General features: G+C 40.1%; 1 protein-coding gene across 2 annotated transcripts; it reads right to left on the reverse strand.

Annotated features, from left to right (window-relative positions):
• Positions 1 to 8,614: 8,614 nt before the first annotated feature.
• LOC148999525 (zinc knuckle (CCHC-type) family protein) lies at positions 8,615 to 21,423 on the reverse strand. 2 transcript variants are annotated; one of them, XM_089139904.1, is made up of 7 exons: positions 20,885 to 21,423; positions 20,734 to 20,796; positions 20,323 to 20,474; positions 14,801 to 14,926; positions 10,184 to 10,385; positions 9,625 to 9,739; positions 8,615 to 9,511 (listed from the first exon to the last, which is right to left on the reverse strand). In XM_089139904.1, the coding sequence occupies exons 1-7, from the start codon at positions 21,107 to 21,109 to the stop codon at positions 9,105 to 9,107; spliced, it is 1,290 nt and encodes a 429-aa protein (XP_088996030.1). In that variant the 5' UTR covers positions 21,110 to 21,423; the 3' UTR covers positions 8,615 to 9,104. The 2 variants fall into 2 exon arrangements, with proteins under 2 accessions (XP_088996030.1, XP_088996031.1); XM_089139905.1 differs by having other exon boundaries at positions 9,371 to 9,501.
• Positions 21,424 to 22,864: the final 1,441 nt, after the last annotated feature.

The following is a 22,864-nucleotide window of genomic DNA, read 5'->3' on the forward strand; positions in this document are numbered from 1 at the left end:
TTTCCTCTCCATTTGTATTTTAAGGCTTAAATTTTAAACAGTCACTGAGGAAAAGCTAATGAATTTCTCTTTTTCAAGCACCATGCTTCAGTGATCCTATTAAGACAATTAACTCGTGCCTCATACCCAACCATTTCTTCATCTTTCAACAATAACTATCTGGGTTTTATGAAGAAACTCTGTCAGAATGTCCCTGCATCAAGTGAGTTCCTGATTTTCTCTTATTATTCTTGATATATTTGTTAAATCTGTTTTTTCATGCCCATCTTGTTTGGTTATTTCAACTTTAACTCGCATTCAATGCAATTTTAACAGCATTTCTTTGAAGATTTATTCATTTATTTCTTGTTCATTAGCAAAGAACTCTTGTCACAGAAGAAGAAAGTAAGTACGCTGAGAAGAGGAGGATTCTACCATCCTCAGAACCATTTACTAACCTATGTGAAATTAAAATAGATGCATATACCTCTTATCTAATGCACATTTATGCACTCTTTTTGCTACTTCCACAATCTCATCTAGGCTATGTTAGCATGTTAGGGATCTTGGTGAACGCTTTGAAAGTGTTAGTAATGTAAGATATCACGATTGGGGGACGGTTATTGGTGAAAGAGGTGAAGATCACTCACCCTACCTTTCCATCCCACTTACACAACTGAACTTCATGTCACGTCCTACTGGAATTTTAGCTGTCCCTCTTTCGGTGCTTTCCCCCCAATTAGAGGTTGATCCAAACTATTAGGTTGACCTGAGAGTGGTTAATTTATAGAACTCAGCTGTCATTTGTGATACTGATAGTTCAATACCTTTGTGGTTCTTTGCTGTCCTGCCTTGTACAACATTGTTGAACTTTATCCAGAGTATTCACAAAGCATTTAAATGAATTCTTAGAAAGAAGAGATTCCTTGGGCCTGAATTTTCTTGAAAGCTTTGTATTCCATAGTGGTTGAGCAATACTCCAAATCTATATACTGAACCTGCACCTTAGGAAGATATGATCTAAATTACAAGGGGTTAAGTGGCATAAAGAACAGGTGTCATTAACGTTGCATCCCATTTTCTTTAATAATTCTGGTGTTGGAATGCGACCAAGAAGTAGTTTCCAAATGAAGATGATGACTTTTGGAGGTAAATTGAGATGCCATAGTTTTAGCCATGTCTTTGATGTTGCTTGAGAAGAGGAATGACTGCTGAGTCTGTATGTAAGCAATTGAGAAACCACCTGACGATGTAAGAGACCAAATAATTCTATCAGAGAGAGTATTTTGTTTACAACTTCTGGTGGCCACCACTCATTCAACCTGTCAACATTCCATGAATGGATATGTTGATTAATAAAATATGAAGCAGAAGTTGGAGCATTCTCCCTTTGCGGGAATGGGGCTGTAGATTGTTGGTGATTTGATATCCATTTATGTTTCCATAGATGAATTGATTTACCATTACCAAACATATATAGCCTCTTTCATTTTGTCTCTTGCTGATAACCTGGATTTCCATCCCCAAGAAGAATCTGGCTTGGCTTTTGCATCAAACATATGAAATGTGTGTTTGAAGTATTTTCCTTTCATCAAACATCCCCAAAGAGATTGATTGGGGGTACGGAGCTCCCACGCCAAGACATAAGAGTTAGGTTTATAGATTCCGTACACTTGATGTTTAAGCCACTGAACCTCTTTGATTGGCATATGGTCTTCCAATTTATTGTGTGAAGAAGCTTCTGTTGGCTCTCTCCAAGTCTTGAAAGGTCGCTTGAGGGAGTTTAAAACAAGACATAAGATAAGATGGCATTGCTGAAGATGTGGGTTGGATAAGTACATTCTTCCCTGCAGCACTTGGAAGCTTGGCTTTCCACCCCTGTAATCTGTTATTCACTCTTTGTATTAGTGTTTTACAATGTTGCCTTTTAAGCTTGCCACTGATCAAAGGGATTCCCAAACATATATCCAATTCCTCCGATGGGGTGCTATGAAAGTGAGAAGACAGGGGCCTTTTGATAGAGCTGGAGGTCCAAGGACTATAATTGTATTAGTGTTTTACTATGTTGCCTTTTAGGAACCCATTTTGGTTGAATAATATTAAAGAAGACAGGATGGGTTTCAATGTATCCAGTATTACCTCTGAGACACACTGCATAGACCAAATGGTCAAAAATCTCATACCACCGAGGGAGAGTCAGTTTTTTTTCCATAAGAGCTAAGTAGCTTTGATTCATGGAAGAGTTGAAGGATCCATTTCCAAAGAATGCCTTAACATATGCAATAATATCATGCTTGCAAATATCTGAAGATTTGTGGTAAAAGGTACCTGAGTAGCCATCAGGGCCTGGAGATTTAGAACAACCAATGCCAAAAGTTGTTTTGTAAATCTCATCCATGATAGGACTCAGCAGCATGCTTCTTTGCTCTTCTGTTACCCTGTTCTTTATAAGGGAAAAGTAATCTTTCTGCTGAGAGGGATTTGTAGATTTATAAATTGATTTGAAATGAGACTGAAACACCTCTGATATTTGAGCTTCTTCTGTGGACAGCAGCCTATCCCTTTTAACGTTTCTAATTTATGGAAGGCTCACCTCTTTACAGTAGTCATATGAAAATGAGTATTTCTGTCACCACTGATGATCCAAGAAGCCCTTGATTTTTTATGCCAAAGTTGCTCCTATTGATTCAAATTCAGTCTCAATGATGTTATCAATTCCTTCTCTCTCAATTCCCATTGATCAGATCTGAGATGTGAGTGATACAGCAGAGAGCTTGAACAAATCATTTCGGCATGCATGTTCTTTCTCTTTTAAATTTCCTACCACTCTCTTATTCCACTCTTTAAGACTGGAATGAAAAACTGCCAACTTACTTTTGAATACAAAAGAAGGTAGCCCAAGGTGGTCAGTGTCCAATTAGAGGCAACTAACTCACTGAATGATGGTTCAAGAGCTCAAAACTTTTCAAACCGAAATGGCCTTGCCTTGTGAGGAGAATAGAAATCAGTTCTTAAAAGTATTGCCTTATGGTCTGATGCTGTAAAATCTAGAGTAAGGACATTGGATTCAGGAAATAAATGAAGTCATTCTACATTAACCAGCAGTCTCATCGAGTTTTCGTTTGACCGTCGTAAGGGTTTTTTGCCTGTTCGTCCATGTGACCTTTGATCCTACTGTTGGCAGATGAACAAGATTTTCAGTTTAAATGAAGATCTGAAAATCCTTAATCTCATTCCATCTCAGTGAACTCAGGCCCCCACTCCCCCCCCCCCGCCCTTCCTCTTCCCTTTTCATCATCCAAATACTAATAAGAGTTCCAATTGCTACCAATGACCCATGGTTTGTCAATAAAATCAGCAAGATTCAAAAGAGAGAAGTCATTGTGTCTTGCACAAATGGGGGTAAGCACTCAAATACGAGGAGGTCATATTCCATTGCATATCAAAGAGGGTGACCATTACATGAACACACCATTCTGTTTGCCCCAAAACATCCACGATAACTGACTGATCCCAACATAAGAAAGTACCACCCGCCTTTCCCAGATGATGAGAGGCACAGAAACTAAACATACCAAACTGCTTACATGGAGAGTGCATATTAACAGAACCAGACTATATTTCAGATAAGAACAGCAATTTTGGTCTATGAGTTTTGATCAAGACTTAGAGCTCTCTCTTTGTCAAGGCTCGACCAATGCCTCAAAAACTAAGACATAAAGACTTCATAGCCCTTTGGATGGCTGTGTACAGTCAACCATCACCAACTCAGCTATACCCAAATCATTCTTGAACTTCTTCCATTCAGATTCCAGGCGTTCAGCACTTGCATCTTCTCCCAATTCTCTAATTTAAAGCTTATTCTTATAGGCCAGCATTGGTGTATAAATAGATGGAGGTTCAATCAAAATTCCTTTCCCTTTCGGATCTCACAGAAGAGGGCTCAACATGAACAAATTGTATTTGATGCATTCCAGCCGAGCCACCTCTGCCTGTTGATTCATGAAATATGTTCCTCTTTGGGCTAGAGGGGTAAAAGATGGGGCACAGAGTTTAGGAACAATCTGGGGTCAGCTACAGAAGGAGTTCCTGAAGATGCATTGATGTTTGGAGTGGCCATTCCAAGAATTAAATCTATCATTCTCTGAGAGGAAGCAGGGTAATGAAGAACTGTAAAACTCCAGATCCTCAAAATGAGGGATATCTTTAGAGGGTTGTTCAGTTGTTCTTCTTCAACCCCAAGTTTAATAACATGGACAAGTCTTTCTAAGTTTCCATCTTGATACCCCTTGGGAATGTCAACACCAAACACATGAGCCATGCATTAAACGAAAGCTGTGGAGCAGTTCAATTTGTCATTGTTTTGTGTGAGGAGATAAAGGGGGAGGATTAGGGACTTCATGTGTGTTCTGAGGATTGAAATGGCCATGGTAAGGAACAAGTCATCATAAATTCTGGTCTTCAAGGTGTCCTTGTCTGGTGGCTGGAGTTGCAGCTTTGGGCAGTAGGTGGCTAAGACCTGCAGGTGCACATGATGTAGAAGTGTTTCGCATTAGCTCAGAGCAGTCCATGGATTTATGTCCCACATGAATACAATTATCACAAATGAGGCTTGGAAGAAATTCATACTCAAAGTTAAAGATGACTGACTTGGAGGGTTTGATCTCAAACTTGACAAGTGACAAGGACCCTTGCTGCAAGTGATTGTTCCTGAGGGACACTATACGTCTAAAACCCTCCCTGCTTTAGAGAAAATCTCATACAAGATACCCTTTTTATGAAACATCCCAGGAAAGTTAGAAATATGAACCCACATTACTTGCAAAGTGAGGAAGGATGGAGTGATTCCATGGTTTTCTCTCTCTAGATGTTGTTGCACTAATGTGAGTTCCATTAATTGTACCAAAACAGTCCTAAAGACAACATCAAATCTAATTAATAGATTTATGAATTTCTTTTTAGTAAAGATGCATTAACAAATTTCATACTAAAATGTATGAAATGCAAATGTTTCAGCAATAACCTTAAACTAGGAATACCATTATGGGTACAATTTCAGCAGGAATTATATCTAAAGATGGTGGTTGAATCTTTCCCTTAGTTAAATGAAGCATAGCTTTCAAAACTATTCTGTATAATTGGTTAGCCGTCTCCCCTAAGTGTTGACATATTTCTTGAAGATCTCTATTACTCAATTCCTTGGTAACTATAACATGAACATAGCAATTTGTTCATCAATGATATCAAGAATCCTATATCATCCACGATGAGTACTATTGTGAAACATGTCATCTATTGGTGCAAGAAATGTTATCTCAACAACATGGTTCGCTCTTGATCCAGCTCCAGCTCCTGAGACCAAAACAAGGTGAAAGTGGGCTGCCCTCGAGGACGGGAAGCCACCTCCGACGATCTAGTTAGCCCAAGCTAGCAAATAGCAAACTCCATTGAGGAGAGAAGACCCTAAGAGATGATGGAGACCACACTCTTGAAGGGTTAGACAGCTGAAGATAATGAAGGCTGGAGTGTCTAGAGCTTATCTTGCTTTTCGCCTCCCTTCTTCCTTATAAACCGGATCCTTACCTCTTACGGTGGCTTCCTGGCTGTAGAGCGAGACAAAGGTCCCTTTAGCCACCCCTGCCCTTCGGCGAGTAAGGGTCGTCAGACATCCTGTCGTCTCTAGGCTCGAGGAGATCCAAGGCCGTGTCAGTTGTTGATCCTATTACACAGGCCTCCTAGCGAGGAGAAATGGATCTGATACCCATGACCGCCTAGAACCGGGCCTAATCCCATCCAGCTGGGCCAAAAATATCTGTAACTATAACATCATCCAACTCTAACTTCTTCATATCATGTAGTTGCATGATCATTCAAAATTTTATCTACCAATAATGGTCTTGGAGGTTAACCATCTCTACATAATTCTCTAACAAGAAGCAATGAGTAAGTTAGAGATACTGCCTCCATAAGATCTTCACTAGATGAATAGAATTTTTATCTATATTATCTGCAATTAACAAAAAGAAAAAACATTTTCTTAATTCATCAATTACTTTGTCAAAGGATAAGTAACCCTATACACTTTAATCTAACGTAGTGACTTTTATCATTGATGAGATTAACATCATGGTGGGTGGAGCTATTTTTAGAGGTTTTTCATTCATTTTAAATTAAAAATAAGTATAATAAAATAATAAATTGTTGAAAGATAAATATATAAGAGAAATACAAAATAAGAAGAAACTCACCTGTTAGATATTTAACCCCTGCTCCTAAAAAAAACCCTGTAGATGCCAATACCATTCTTACTTCCGAAACTACTCATCTATTAAAAAGATAAATGTTTACCCCCAAAAAAATTTATTTGTTTGTACCCTTATACAAACAGATAAAAGTTTTTTTATTTTATTTTTATATATTTTAAGTTAAAGGCTCTTTATTTAGGGTGCGTTTGGTAATGGGCCAACGATAAGTTTTTGGCGTTATTTCGGTTCTTAGAATGCCGAAGAATGCCACAAAACGTTTGATAAAATGTGTTATTCTCTAGTTTTTAGGAAACAAGTCAGTCCAATTTTCGTGTCTGAAAAGGTTTTTTGCAAAACAACTTTGACTTGTTTCGTCACTCTAAAAATAAAAAGCATATCGAAATTACATCAAAGAATGATACTCAACCCAAACTTCATTGACACACAATTTCTAACTCACCCAAACTTCATTGACACACAATTTCTACTCCTTCCCGCCTTCATTAGAATTTTTTGTTTTTTGTTTTTAAAAGTCTCCATCGTCTCAAGTGTTCTCAGCACAAATTACATGTGAATGCACTTTCTAGCATAGTGGCGGCAAGGTTTGTAGAGGCAATAAGTCTGAGGAGGTCATGGGTTTTAACCCCCGCTTCTACCACACGTTTCCCCCTCCCCTTGGGCTTGTGAACGCCCAATCGCTATGAAAGATTCTCATAGCACTTCATTTCTTTTTTGTTAATAAAGATAGGATGCAATGGTGTCATCGTTGCGCCTTCCGCTACGCAATGTTCCGTTTTTCGGATTCGACCTATGCAAGCATTAGATTTGTAAACCACTAGTGAAGCACTTGCCCGGTCAATGTAACCCCATTAGAAGCCTAATATAGTCCACAAAGGCCGTAACAATTGCATAATCCAAAAAAAAAAGAAAAAAGCAACAACAACTTCGTTTCTTAAAACTCAATTTGGTTGCAAAGGAAATTAAGGAAGAGAAAGTCAATTTCAACTTAAACAAAATCTTTTAGAATATTTTACATGAACCCCCTCTATTTCCATTAGAAACTCAGTACACTCTTGTCAAAATTGAAGTCTTACAAAGCCCCCATTTATATTTGACATTGTTAGGTTTTCGTTAGCTTTAACTTTAATTTGACAACTTTATCCTCATTTGAATAAATTTTTTTAAAATCCTAAAAAAAAATTTATATGAACCCCCTCCATTTCTATTGGAAATTCAACACCTCCCCAAAATCAAAATCTTACAAAGCACCCTCTCCACACTTTACACTGTGTGTTTCTTTTAATTGTAATATGATTCTACTTTTTCACCCACACCTTTTCATATAAAATTATAAATAATATTTTTATTATTCATTTTAAAATCCTAAACAATATTTTTGATGTCAACATATAACCCCAAATTATATGTCCGAAATTTTCCTCAAATTAAAAAAACTCTTGCATGATCATTTTTCACTCTATGGCCAATGTGGTCATATAAATAAATTAATTTGACTTTAAACAATTTACTGCATACCTTTACTAATGGTGTGAAGTCTGAAGGTACCTTGTAAGGTTTTGATTTTGAAAAGGGTGTGCCATGTTTCCAATGAAAACGAAGGGAGCTCATGTAAAAAAGTTGTTACAAATATTTTGTAGGATTTCGAATAAATTTATAAAGTATTACCAAAAAAAAAAAAAATTTATAAAGTGAGTAAAATTATAAAAGCAAAATTGAAACATAAGGAGACCTGACGGTGTTAAATGTGGAGGGTAGCTTTATAAGGTTTCAATTTTGAAAGGGGTGCGCCAAATCTTCAATTGAAATGAAGGGGCCGTGTAAAAAACTCAATCTTTTATAATCATTACTTATGTGACAATATGACAAATTCTATGTCATCGAATTTATCTTAACTTCGTATCCCCATTCTTAAAAAAAAAAAAAAAAAAAAAAATTGTATTGGCACCCCAAATTTTTAAAGCAGTGATACCTCACTTTATGTTTAAAAAGCACATAGACCCTAAAATTGAACTTTTATTAGATATATTTGTCTAATTTGTCACTGAAAACCTTGAGCAAATTACACTGCCACCCCAAAATGGAGGCCTTAAAGCACTGACACTCCACTTTATGTTTAAATCACAAAGACCCCAAAATTAGATTTTTATTGAATATATTTGTCAAGTTTATCACTGAAAACAACTAAATTACTATTTATATTTTAAAATATCCTTATAATAAACCTTGTATAAAGATTTTCAATGACAAATTAGACAAATACATTTAATAAAAATTTAATTTTGAAATCTATGTGCTTTTTAAACATAAAGTGGAGTATCAGCGCTTTAAGGCCTCCATTTTGAGTGCTAGTGTCCGTAGACTAAAACCTTCATTATGTAAGTGATGCATCAAAAGTCAAACCGGCCCTTTCTCTTCAGCAAGATCTAATCTCAGAAAATTTTCAACAAATTAATAAATGACCATCTAGAATATGTAGGTTGCCATTAGTAGGTCGTAGAGTACAATCATGATTCTAAAACTTTCATGGTCAATGTGGTCGTCTTACAAGAGGAACAAGAACCACCACAAACCTATAAATTGCTTGTGATTGGGACTTTGAATTTGGTCTTGCCTTCTTAAACAGAGTCATAGGCGTGCTGAAGTTCTTTGTGCCTTATATTTGGTCTAGTCACTTGGGTTAACCCCATATCAACAGAACAGAAGAATTTTGTAACCGGTGTTACATCTCCATGATAAGCCACTTGATGAAAGTAGGCAGCATGTGTTTAACAGCCTTCTGAACAGTCAGGGTGAATCCAGGAAAGACACCATGGAAGGATGAACCCAGCAATCCAGCTTTAACCATATCCTGATGTCAAATCAATGACGATGATGACGATGACTACGATGAGAATGATGGTGTCGCTTGGTTCTTCTATGAGGCCTATCAGAATCGGAACTCTCCGATGAACTGGAGCACTTGTATTTGCTTCTCCTATGATGTGAATCAGAGTCAGAAGCATCTGATGTACTTAAAGCAGAATTATGTTGCTTGTCAGTCCTATGCAGTTTCTTTTCTTTCTTCTTCTTTTTCTTCAACCTCCTTTCTACATCAGAATCTTCCGAGCTGGAACTTGATGCTGACCGGCTCTCATGATGAGCCTTGGAGTTATCGACAGTCACATTCGATCGCCTGTTGTGCTTGCTCTTTTTTCTGGAATGCTTCTTAGTGTTGCTTACTGAAAAATTGGTGAGCAACTCAGGTATGTCTCCAGTGCTGAGGAACCCTACAAGAAAGGAGATATCGGTGTCTATCTTCACAAAGGAATAACCACTGACGGACAGTACCAGAAATCCAAAAAATAATTCCCCCCCCCCTTAAAACCAAATGACATATTACCTCCATACTCGTCAAATATGTCTTCAGCAACTATCTGCTGGTTGGGGTCATCTGGTCTGAATCCACCTCGAGGAGGACTTAAACCTGGTTTTTGCTTTAACTCCCACTTCAAAGGCTGCAAAAAATTTTGTGCACTATTAGCTTGTGACAACTTTTAACAAAAAGAACCACAGAAGGTGCTTAATTTTTTTCTTCATTGAATGCAGCACATATTTACACAAAATAGCGAAGAGTCTTGCATTTAAGCAAATGTAACATTAGAAATATTTTTCTAGGATAGATGTTGGAACAGGATCATCACCAGACCTCATGTAGCTTGAAGGAGCCATGACTCAGGAGGCATGGTTTATTTATTACTGAAGGAACACTTAAGTTAATCATCAAAATACAACAAATTATCATAACTGACTAAACATATTGGACATACCTAATTAAAATCAGGCATATGACTACACGAATGTGATGTTGAAAGGACATTGAACTCAGAAAATGGAGCTTCTCCAACTAAAAATGACTTTCTCTTTGAACACCACAAATTACAAGAAACGGTGGGTCTAACCTCACTATTATCAATCTGGGCCATGATTGCCGTCAAGGGATCATCACGTTTTAATCGGTTCTCCTCATTTGGCATTATTGCATCCTTCAAGGGACATTCACGATCACCACTTTGGTGACCATAATTCCCACATCTCACACACTTCACGTTACGAACTTCAATACCAAATGGTTTTACCCTTGCTGGCAGACCAGTCTCCAGCCTGAAAAAAGGGCATTACATTAAAAAACCACAAACCCAGAAGTGCTCAACACCATAAAGTACAAGGTTGCTGTAAAGACCCACATCACCAAAGCCAGAAATAGCTATCAGGAATAAAAAAGAAACAATAAATGAATTAGCCACTTCCACAATGAAAAGTAGATTGAAACCTGCAGGTTCAGAGTTCAAACCTTGCTACAGCACTTAATGGGCAAGCAAAAGCCCAGTCCCCATGATGGAATGCCTTACAGGCACTCTAACCAAAGAAGGTTTCAGACTTTCAGTAATCAAAAATTTTCACTCTGATCAAATATTGACACTGAAACAAGAACTGAGGACCCTACCCACAAAAAGTACTTCAATTATTCGTTCACCTACTTCACCAAGGAGACTGATTTCAACACTAGGGAAAGGGAACTGAAGAGCACAGTGAGAATCAATGTGTTTGTAAAACCCTTGGGAGTTTTCTACAAAATGTTGGGAGTTTTCACTTCATTCAATATATATTAACTTAAGTGACAACAGGGAGACAAAAAGGGAATAAAGCATAACACCTGAACTACCTTCCACTAGAACCAACACCTAAATCAACAATCCTCCTAAAGCTGGAGCATAGAATCATACATATTGATCATTCTCAGCTTATTGCAAACATAATCCACCCTAGCACTCCACAAAGACTTCATAAAAAGTAAAAACACTAAAAGTGGCTCTCTGTATGAACATGACAACCAGGAGAAATGAATCTTGTTGCCGCTCTTATTGAACAAACTGACAGCCTACTTCGATCTGTTCTATTCTTTCAGGGAAAATAACATTTCGAGCAATAAATAGCAGCTTGATTATCACACACTGGTTTGGGAAAATCATCTGTAAAACCAAGCTCGGAGCAACTGTTTCACCCAGATCAGCTCACGTATAACATGTGCCATGGCTTGATACTCTGGCTCTGTATTGGGTTAAGCCACAAACTGTTCCTTCCATCCTTGTCTACAACAAACAAGTAATGCATGAATCCAATGGGGTCAAGTCTTCCAATCTATAGGGCACAGTCAACTCAAGGCTCAAGAGAATGGGTTATGGTGAATTCAGGTATGGCTTATGAGGTGATCTTAAAAGGGATCCCAGTGAATCTGACCCAATAATTTCTTCAAAACCCTGGTTGGAACAGATGGGTAGTGGTAGGCTAATATGATGTATCATGTAATTATTGATGGATTTGGAGGGTCTAGAATATCGGGTGCATGGGATAGATTTGAGAGAAGTTTCTAGAGAAGACTTGTGACACTCCCAGCCCCCTTCTCCCCAAATCCACTGCAGCCCCTTCCCACCCCTTCTCTCTCTTTCGCTACCTAGGAAACCCCACCCCCTGCATCGCAGCCCTCCAGATCCCTTCCCCCACCCCTGCCAGCCTGTTAGAATCCATCCCCTACCCCCTACGGCACCCAGACCATTTGCCCACCTCCTGAAGCCCTTCAGCAATCCCCCTCTCACCACCCTTCTCCCTCTCCTTTAAAAACAGAAAAGAAAAGAAAAAGAGAAAAAAAAAAAGAGAAGGAAAGAATTGAAAGATTGCCCTAGACCCATCCAAGAAATACAAGAAACCTCCTAACTTTGATCCAACCCTTCTCCATCTAAAACCTTCCCTAACCACTCCCAGCTAATTTTATTAACCCTTTTCTTCCCAAGATCGATCCCCACTATTCTCTTTCAAGCCTTGGGTGATTTTGGATACGTCAAAACCACGCATAGGGATTTGACAAAACCCTAATCATCTCAATACCAACCGATATCAATCCTAACTTGTCTCTAGGATCCTCCCATAAGTTCTTTAGAGATCCACAAACATCCAAACCACCCCATAAATTATCCAGAAATTTTGAGCCATTTCAAAGTAAGCCTGAACCTTTCCATAGGATTTTAGAATTATTTGCTGGAAGATTCTACGCAAACCCTTAATCTTAGGGAATTCATCCAAGAAACCTACCCTAAAATTGGGTTCACATAAGCTTTTCTAACCCCCCCCCCAAAAAAAAAAAAAAAAAAACACACACGCACAACCTTTAAGGAATTCTATCGAAACCAGAACCCTAGACTGTGAGCCTGTTGGTTACAAATAAAACAAATAACAACTCAAAATGAGATCAACCTAATGCCCATAAAATAAATACTGAAATAAGGAATTAATGAAGTGTTGGGCCTTATTCAGGTCAGGCGTCTTGTGGATCCTAGGATTCACTAACTCAATATTCAGGCTCCAAAACCAAATGAATGAGTCTAATACCTTCTGCCTCTCTAGTCCTTAATTCAGAGGGCATACATGTTGGCTTAAGATTGATTGCTGAAACTGCTAAGGAATCACTCAGAGAAACCAGGACTATTGTTAATGTAAGTCACAACAGCTTACTGATGTGAAACCCAATTTTAGGGTTAGGGTTAGGGTTTCTTGGATGAGAATTCCCTAGAATTTAAGGTTTGCCCAGAATCTTTCAACCAAACGAGCAAATAAGATTCAAAAGACTAATAGTTGGGTTAAGGTAACTTGGAAACCTAAGGGTAAGATTAAGGGAAGATTGGAAAAAGGTGAGGATTCTACTAAATTCCCATGGGGATACTTTGGATCATTATGGTGAGGTAAAAATTATTCCAAATTAATATAGGGTGAAAAGGATCAACCTAAAATTTAGTCAAAAGCTCCATTATCACAAACAGATGGTTTGGAATAATTTTTGGGAAAGGGAAAAATTAAGGTTTTGTCAAAACCAAAGATGGGATCGTTTTCATTTGGTGGTAGGATATCCAAAATTATACTAGGAAAGATGGGAGGGCAAAGGAAGCTTGTGGTTGGGGTTTGCAGGGGTTTAGGAATGACTCTTGGGAGGGCAATGGGTGGATCTCTAAAAGATCTTGGGCAATCTTTCTTTCTTTCTTTCTTCTCTTCTATTTCTTTTTCCCCCCTTCTCTTTCACTACTTCTTTCTTTTGTTCTGTTTTGTGTTTCTGCCACAAATCAGCAGAGAAAGAGAGAGGCCCGGGCCAAAAGGGGTAGGAAGGGGGAGGGAGGGTGCCACAAGATAGGACGGGGCTGGGGGAGGGCTTGCTTGCATTCACAAGGAAGTGCTGGGGAAGGCTTGTGGGGGAGGGAGGAGGGCTAGGAAGGGGCTGTGGAGGGAGGGGAGGGATTCCTAGGGCCTGCACAAGAAGGGGGAGGACTGGGGGAGGGGTGCGATGGGTTTGGGAGGTGAGGGAAGGGGATGGGGGTTGCTGTACTTGGAGCTTGCTGAGATTGTTCATAGCTGTGGGAAATTGGAAAAAGGATGCTGGAATTCTTGAAGAAAGGTGCTGATCTTTGAAGAAGCTTTCTTAAATCTGCTGTGGCCCCCCTCAAACAGGAACCACAGTCCTCAACTCAATATTCTTATTCAAATAATCAGACTTAAAGAATTACAATAAAATAATAGGCTATTTAAAGCCTACTAAAAGACTCTAAACCTAAGTAGGTTTCCTTTAAACATTAGGATCCCACCACATTAATCACAACCTACCAAATAAGATAAAATCTAATGGACTCCAATTTGACACATGATGAAACTGAAATCCTAATTGACTAAAAACTCTATTTGACATGTGCTAATTAAAGATAAATAAACAAATAAATAACTAAAGACCTAAAGACTCACATGCTGGAATTAAAACCTAATTAACTAAAGACACATGCTAAAAAATAAAAAGAAGATTCTGGAAATTAAAATCAGCAATTATTTGGGGCTGGTTTTGACAAAAATACCCTCTTTAGGGTTTGGCCAGCCCATTCAGGGGTTCGGGCAGGGGGTCAACCCTGTTCACATCACTTACTAACAAGATGGAGGTATCCAATGGCTATGACCCAAAATAGGTTTGAACAAGCCTTGCCAAGAGAACGTGGACATGGAGGATTATAGGGAGAAATGAAAAAAGTTACTGGGAGGATAAAGGATCCTTCTAAGGAATCATGGTAGCAATCTACTATCATTAAACTCATTTGACACCTCACACCATGGTTGAAATGCTCAATCCAATGGAACCCAATAGACCCAGCGAAGTCTCAGTAAGCTAGCTAAATATTAGGATTTCAGCTCATTGACAAATACCTATCTTGTGTTTCAGGAGTTGTTTATTTTGAGATCTGTCTTAACCCTTTTAATGTGATGTGAGTTATTGAACACATTTCTTTAGTTTAAGGGGAATATGTGGCCTATTACTCACACCTTCTGATTGGTATGCCTATTGTTACTCTCTATCAACAAAGAGTGATTAACTATCGTTTAACAATCATAAACAGTGATCACGTTTGAATTTTGATACATAACTAACTAAAATTACATTTACAAGGGGAAGTGGGGGAAATGGAAAATGGAACAAAGAGCAATAGATATACCGTGGAGCATTTTTCAAGACTGAAAATTCTTCTTCTGTTGGTAAAGCACGACCAAAGACATCTTTTGGCCTTGGTTTCTTCCTTTCTTCATTTGGATGGCCCATACCCTGCATGGTTTCTTGGATCCTGCAAGACAAGTTGTGTTGGAACTATGTTAAAACATGACATACTGATAACAGCAAAAAGATCCTCTCCAATCAGCGGAGAGGTTGGGATATTGATACAAAATCGGCAGACAAGAGAGGAATCACATGGATCTCCCACATCAACAGATGTAGACAAGGATCAGCAGAATGAGGGAGACATTCTGGGCAGTGAGAACACATTGTCAGCCGCTGTCCAGGGGAGAGCAAAGGCCAGGAAATGTCCAATGGGCTTGAGTGATATGTGTAAGTCTGTTGGGATATGTTGGGATTTCTAATTAAAGGAATCAGGGTACCATAGTGTTATAAGAAAAGGAGTATAAACATTGCATGGAAGGCTGAAACAGGACATAAATATCGAACCCCTTTTTCCTTCTCATCTATTTTCTAAAGGAGGCAACTCCCACCCCCCCCCCTCTCTTTTCAAAGTGGGTTATTAAATAATTCATATTAATTGAAGCATTCATTGGGAGACTCCGGCAATGGTATGGAACCCGCCTCCGTCAGCTAGATGAGACAGTAAGCAACTTGAGTGACAGCTCCACAGCTCAGGAAGAATGTTTTAGGGACCCTTCAATCCACATTGATGAAGCAGCAGCAATCACTGTCTATGAGCAATTGGCACAGGCAATGTGCCTGCTACCCTCCTTAACAGCAACATGCCCTGCATCCCTTAGTTCACCATCAGGCACATCAACAACTGGGAACCCTTCCCCTGCCCTTCAACACAATCCTATCCGAACCCATAGCATCCACTTTGACTTTCCCAGGTTTGATGGTGTCAATCCCATCATCTGGACATTTAAGGCTGAGTGCTTCTTTGAGTATGATGGCACCATGGACAACCAACGCTTACTGATATTCTCTTTTCATATGGACAGACCAGCCTTGCAGAGGCTCCAGTGGATGTACCAACCTGCCCAATACACCTCCTAGAGAGCCTTCACCCACACCTCAGAAATTGGTTTCAGTCAATTGGAGTATGACAACCCACAAGCCACACTTGCTAAGCTGACCCGAACAAGTACGGCAGACTTCCAGACTCGCTTTGAGGCATTGGCTAATCAAATGACTGCCTTTCCTGCCTCCTCCTCAGTTGCTTCATTTTGGGGTTGCACACCGACATCTGAAATGAGGTCACTGCCTTCCAACTGAAAACTATGGTTTAGACTAATAGGTCAGTGCACCTCCAAGAAGTGAAGTTTGCAGAAGTCTTAACAGTCCCTGCTCTGCCCCACCCCAATATGCAACCTTCCAACAACGACAACTTTGGCCCAGCTTCCACTATTCCCAGCCCCTTCCACTGACCCCCACAACCAGTGAAATGCCTGATGCCAATTGAAATGCAGCAAAGGCAAGAGAAGGGCTTCGCAACAACTGTGAGGAAGTATTCTCCCCAGCACCATTGCAAACAACAACAGTTGTTTCTGCTGGAGTACAACGAAGGGGATGACTAAGATGGCCTGCCGGAGGATGTCCAATGATGAAACCAGAGGCGGCAACAGTAGAATCACAAGGGACTGCAGCCGAACTATCCTATCTATCCATAACCAGCAAACTATTGCCTACAAGAATGGGCTACATGACAGCACACCCATTCAAGTTCTCATGGACAGGGGGAAGTGCCCGTAATCTTATCTTGAGCTGGGTAGCTACACACCTGGGCCTCCCCACTGAAGCATCTTCTTACGTCACCAGTGTAATAGGCAGCGGAAATCGCATCTGATGCGAAGGATTGGCGAGACAACTCTCTGTCAAACTCTTACATCACCTTATTACCATTGATGCCTTTGTTTTACCATGTTTCAGTGAAGATCTAGTGTTGGGTGTGCAGTCACTAGCTCATTTGGGACCGGTAATGTTCGACTACTGTTGATTAACGCTGGAATTCTAAGATGGCTACCAGCATATTCGATTGGTGGGTTAACATACAGCCTGACAGCTCCACTACCATGGTATCCAATACCTTGCCACCACAGGCTCCTGCAATGCCTTGTTCCACTTGGAACTGCAAATGACAGCCAGCTTCCCTTTCGAATGTCCCAGTGAAGAGCTCCACACCCTAGTACACGAATTGATTCTGTGTTTGCCAAGCCCAACATGCTTCCACTTCCACGGGATGAAGACCACATAATCCATCTACAATTGGTGGCCCAATCAGTTAATGTGAAGCCATATTGCTATCCATCTTCCCGAAAAGCTAAGATCGAGCTCCTTGTGTAGTAGATGCTTGACGCCGGAATTATACGGCCTAGTAAGAGTTCCCCCTCTTCCCCAGTCCTGCTCGTCAAAAAGGACAGAACTTGGATCTACATAGACTATCATGCTTTGCGCGAAGAAAGTAAGAGATTGGTTCCCAATACCAACAGTTGACAAGCTACTGGATGCATTACATTGGCCCACTTCTTCTCCAAGTTGGATCTTAGACCTGGGTATCATCAAATTGATGATGCTCACAAAACTGCACTCTGGACCCATGAAGGCCATTATGAGTTCATGGTTATGTCCTTTGGGCTTACTAACACCTCGTCTACCTTCTCATCTATGACGAATTCCATTTTCCGACCCATCTTGCATAAGTTCATACTAGACTTCTTCAATGATGTCCTGATATATAGCCAAACATGGGAGGTCCACATGAATCACCTCAAGACTGTCCTCCAACTATTTTGCCATCATATAGCGTATATGCCAATCGTGCCATCTGCTCTTTCTGACAAACCTCCGTTGAGTATCTTGGACAGTATGTGTCAGCATATGGCATAAGTGTAAACCCTTTATAAGCCTTGATGATCCTAGACTGGCCAATTATGAGCAACATTACAGAATTGAGGGGCTTCTTGTGGCTGACTGGTTTATATAGGCGCTTTGTGCACCGCTATGCTCGCATGGAAGTGCCACTAACTGACCAGCTGAAGAAAGGAGCGTTTGAATGGAATCTTGCTGCCCATTGCTCCTTCAAGCTGTAGCCCATGGCCATGACCACCACACCAGTGTAAGCAGCTCCCAAATTTCTCATCCCTATATTGTGGAAACTGACACTTTAAGCGAAGGGATCGATGTTGTCATGTGCCAACACCACCTCCTATTTCATATTTTAGAAAAAAAACTCTCGCCTAAGATGCAACTTGCCTAGGCATACGTTCAGGAAATGTACACAATAACTCAGGCAATGACTCGGTGGTGGCAATACCTGTTAGGGCAACAATTCACCATCTTGACGGATCAACCTAGCCTCAAGAAGCTGAATGCACAGATAATCCAAACACCAAATTAGCAACATTAGATGAAGCCCCTCATCTTTGTATTTGGTATGGAGTACAAACCAAGGAAAGGGAAGCTGCGAACGCCCTCTCGCCAAGCCAAGCCCAAGCTGCCAGCAACCCTGTTTGCCTTCTCTCTTCCAACCTTAGGATTTTTAGACCAATTATGCGCTGGGTCGCCATGGATCCAACTCTTTAATCAATTCAAAGGGTACTCATTTTGCAACAGGTTGCTGTTTTACAGAAGAAGGCCTGTCCTTGCAACTTCTTCCCCCTAGCATAAAAAGTCTTCCTAAAGGAGTTTCATTCCACTCCAATACGCAGCAATGTGAGCTTCCTCAAAACCTATACTACCAGGTTATGGCCAACTTACATTGGAAGGGAATGATTGCATTCGTCAAACAAGTTTTGGCCTCTCAGATTGTTTTGCCAACAAATGAAATCCGCTGCTACTGCACCATTTAGCCTTCTTCAACCACAACCAGTGCTGACACAAGTCTGGGAAGATATTTTAATGGATATAATAGTCTCCCTTCCCAACACTGGCAGACAAACAGGTATCCTCATGGTGGTCAATCGGCTCAGCCAATAAGGCCACTTCTATGCTTGGCCGACTAATTTGACTAGCCGCCAAGTAGTAGGGATCTCCTCTACTATCATAGCCAAGCTTCATGGGTTCTGTCACTCAATAATCCGTAACCAAGACCCCTTGTTCCTCAATGGATTTTGGCAATAGCTCTTCCACCTATAGGGATCCACACTCAATATGAGCAGCAGGTAGCATTCCTAAGCAGACAGGCAGACCGAGGTCCTTAACCACTACTTGGAGATGTAACTTCACAATTTGAGCAGATTAGCCAACCGCATGAGGTAAGTATTTACGCTTAGCAAAGCTCTGGTATAATACATCATTCTACACAGCAGTAGTGATGACTCCCTTCTGGGTGTTATACGGCTGCCTTCCTCCGACTCTATCATGGTAAATCCTTGATGCCACTAACAACACCACGGTCAATCAAGATCTATAGACTTGCTAGCACATATTCTACCTCCTCAAACAAAACCTTATTTGAGCATAAGCATGCATGAAGTTCCAAGTAGACAAAAGTGCAACAAGCAAGAATTCCAGCCCAGCAATTGGGTCTTTGTTATGCTGTGTCCTTATCACCAGAAGTTGGTTTCTTAGGATTCACCAAAAGCTGGATTGCCAATTCTTTAGACCATATGCCGTGCTAGAACAAATCAGGAAGGTAGCGTACCGCCTAGACCAGATTCACCTCATATTCCATGTCTCTTTGCTGAAATCATTCGTGGATGACCCAATGGGCCAACATGCAACCCTGCCACCACAACCAGCTAACAATGGCAACATACTTGTCCCCAGCTGCCATCCTCAACATGCATCTCCTATGCCAGCAAGACTGATAGGTGGCTCAAGTTTTAGTCCAATGGCAAGGGCTACCCTTGAAAGAAGCTTCTTGGGAAGATTTGTCCATCCTTCAGCAAAACTTACCTGATCTGAACTTGGGAGGACAAAGTTATGGGCAATGTGGGAGGTGATGATACAAGTCGACAGACAAGAGAGGCATCACATGGATCTGCCACATGAACTAATGCAGATGAGGGCCAGAAGAATGAGGGGAACATTCTGGGCAGCGAGATGATGTTGCCAGCTGCTGTCTCAGGAAGACCACAAAGGGTAAAGAAACATCTAATGGCCTTGAGTGATTATGTGTGAGTTCGTTGATATGTCAGGATTCGTAATTAAGGGAATCTAGGGAACCTTACGGTTATCAGGAAAAAAAGAGTTTAAAAAATATAAGGCTAAAACAGGACATGAATATAGAATCCATTTTCTCTTCTCGACTATTTTCTAAGAAGGCAACCACCCTCAAGTGGATCATCAAATCATTCATATCAAATATGCATTCCAGGAGCTGGAACGTGTTGCGGTATGTGTCCAAGTCTTTAGTGGGTGGTTGGAGAGGAGTCAGCAACTAAGCAGTTGGGATGGATCCGGATCCCTGATACCACTGCCACTGTTCGAGTCTCCAAAAGTAAGGTAAGTTTCTTAACATTACATTAAATGGAAATGGCAAAAAAAGTCAAGTAATACACTGCAGTGGGAGCACCAGCCGTAGAGTCTTGATAACCATTATCTTCTTCCATCCTCCTCCTCTCATCTGCAATCTCTGCAGCTTTTGCACTTTCTGCATTATAACCTGGTGGGCGGACATACATAAAGCTCACAGCTTTCATCGTCTCCACCTACATATTTGCATTAGTAGTCAGAAATAAATAAAAACATCAATGAAAATAAACAGTGACAGTTGAGAAAATGGGTTTATACATGTCAAGTGGCTGTAATTGAAACTGAAAAGCTTCCATCAAATTCCACTCTACTGCATAAAGTTTTTATAGAGTTGTCCAAGATATGAGATCTTCGCCCTCATTATTAGTTGATTTTTATGTATCTTACTATAAATTTCTCTGTTGATTTGTTAGGGTTTCGCAAACCTTCTTTTACCTTCTCCTTCTCTTTCTTGGAAACGAGAGCGGTCTGTCGAAAAAACTCCTGTTCCTGAGCAAACTGCAGCACCGAACCAACGGAACATAAGCTAAATAGGAATCACACAATTCGTTGAGAGAGAGAGAGAGAGAGAGGTGCGAAGGGAGACCTCTTTGCCGATTTCCTCCGCACGACGCGCGCGTTGGGCATTCGTCTGCTCCGCGATCCATTTGCGACGTTGGTTGGGATAGGAAAGAGGGTGCCAGGGCTTCTGGTTGAGGTAGGAGTGGCTCCAAGCGGTGCCCGCCTTGGTCTTGTAGTCCACCTCCACCGCCTTCTCCGCCAACTTCTTGCTCAGCTTCCCCAAGCTACCACTTGTTCCTTCTTCGTCCATCTTTCCAACCAAAGAACAACTTGATCAGTATTAATTTCTTCTTCCTCCTCGTTTATCAATTCTACGATTCCATACGGGATTCCTGGATTCAGGGGTCATCGGAATATTTTTCAGATTAGCCGATTCTAGGGCTTCTCCGGTCTGCACTCTAAACTCCGTTTCACACTTTATTTCAAGGGCATGTTTGGTTACGTTAATCCATAGATTTCACAAATGGGAAATTCATACTTAGTTTTGTAATATGAATTCCTAAATTCATGAAATCTAGAGATTCATATTGTATACTAAAAACGCTAAACATTTCCCATATGACTTCATAGATATTTTCCAGGATGAGATCTAAAGATTTCATTCCAAAGATTCAGACTAATCAAATTGTAATTTTATGAACCATGACTCCTTAAATTTAAAATCTCTAGATTTTTTAAATCTCCAGACTCTAAGTAAGCAAACAGGCCAAGAAACTATTTGATTGATGTGATTCAAATGTATAGCTTTTTTGAAATCCAAAATTTTTGAAATCTTTGGATTTCACCCCTTACCCATAAATCTACAGATTCACGATTTTTGTGTAAAAAGGTGAATCTCTAGATTTCATGAATCTAAAGATTTTTACAACCAAACGGGTATAATTCTTAGATTCATGAATCCAGAGATTTCAAATCTCTCGATTCATGTAACCAAACAGGCCTTAAAACAATCAACTAAAATTGACTTTTTACAATATATCAAGTTATCTTTAAAATTGAAATAACTATTTTATTCTTGAGGCAAAGGAAAACATAGGTTTGTATTTCATAGGACCTCAACTTTTTCCAAATTTACAAGAAAACTCTTAGTTTCACTCGGTTCACCACTCCTTCACCTCCTGGCGACCATCACCGGCAACCACCACCCCCATTACTCTACAAGAAAAGAGCAAACGAGCTTGATGTTTGTCATCTCATCTTCCAAACCCATTGCTCTCAGTGCCCTCTCTCGTCTCCTCTCCTCGAACAAAATCCACCCTAATCTCTCTTCACTAGCTCTCCATGGATAAGGGCCATTTTGATGTTTGCTTCCAATGCTTAGGTCTGAAGGTAGCTAGCTAAATATGAAAGTGTTCGTAACAAGGGTTTTAAAACCAGGAATATGATAGGATCAGTCACTACAGATTTTCGATTTAGATTGACAATGACATGAAGTAGCCCAAAAATGGTAAAAAATAGAGGGATTTTTGGGGTGAGAAAAATCAGGTTCTGAATGGTACAAACTAGTTGATGAGGAAAGAATAAATAAACCTGAACCAATTCGGTTTAAACCCAGTTCGACCAGAGCGACTAAACCAGTTCGGTTTAAACTTAGTCCAACCAGCTCGGACCAAGTTAGCCCAACCAAGTCAAGGTCGGTTGGATAAATACAAAGGTTGAATAATAAGGTAAATCTGAATAAGATTCTAGCCAAAGAAACAGTATTCAACCAGGACTCTACTAATCATGTTCAAGTAGGACTCAAGGACTAAGATTCTGATCACAACCTAATTAGGGTTTTAGTCCCACTCAAACTCATACAAAGAAAGGCTATAAAAAGGTATGAGAACACAAGAGAAAGGTACGCTGAATAGAGCCATCACTATTCGTATTATTATTGTTCATTACTTTCTTGCCTTTCTTAGTCGGATTTCTAACTAGATCGTCGGAGGTGAAAACTCGACCTCCACGGTCGAGCTCATCTTTGCAGGTTCAACCGGCTGAAGGGACGAACAGGATTGTGCAG

This window comes from Hakea prostrata, chromosome 11 (genome assembly GCF_041222555.1).
Source record: "Hakea prostrata isolate BN-2017 chromosome 11, UWA_Hpros_2, whole genome shotgun sequence".
NCBI lineage: Eukaryota > Viridiplantae > Streptophyta > Magnoliopsida > Proteales > Proteaceae > Hakea > Hakea prostrata.

Bases quoted from the DNA above. Each gene is read 5' to 3' on its own strand.
- LOC148999525 (XM_089139904.1), bottom strand. From the start codon at position 21,109: ATGGACGAAGAAGGAACAAGTGGTAGCTTGGGGAAGCTGAGCAAGAAG. The intron at 20,475-20,733 runs GTAAAAGAAGGT...GCAAATATGTAG, and splicing joins CCAAGAAAGAGAAGGAGAAG to GTGGAGACGATGAAAGCTGT. The intron at 9,740-10,183 runs GTTAGACCCACC...AATTTTTTGCAG, and splicing joins CCCAGATTGATAATAGTGAG to CCTTTGAAGTGGGAGTTAAA.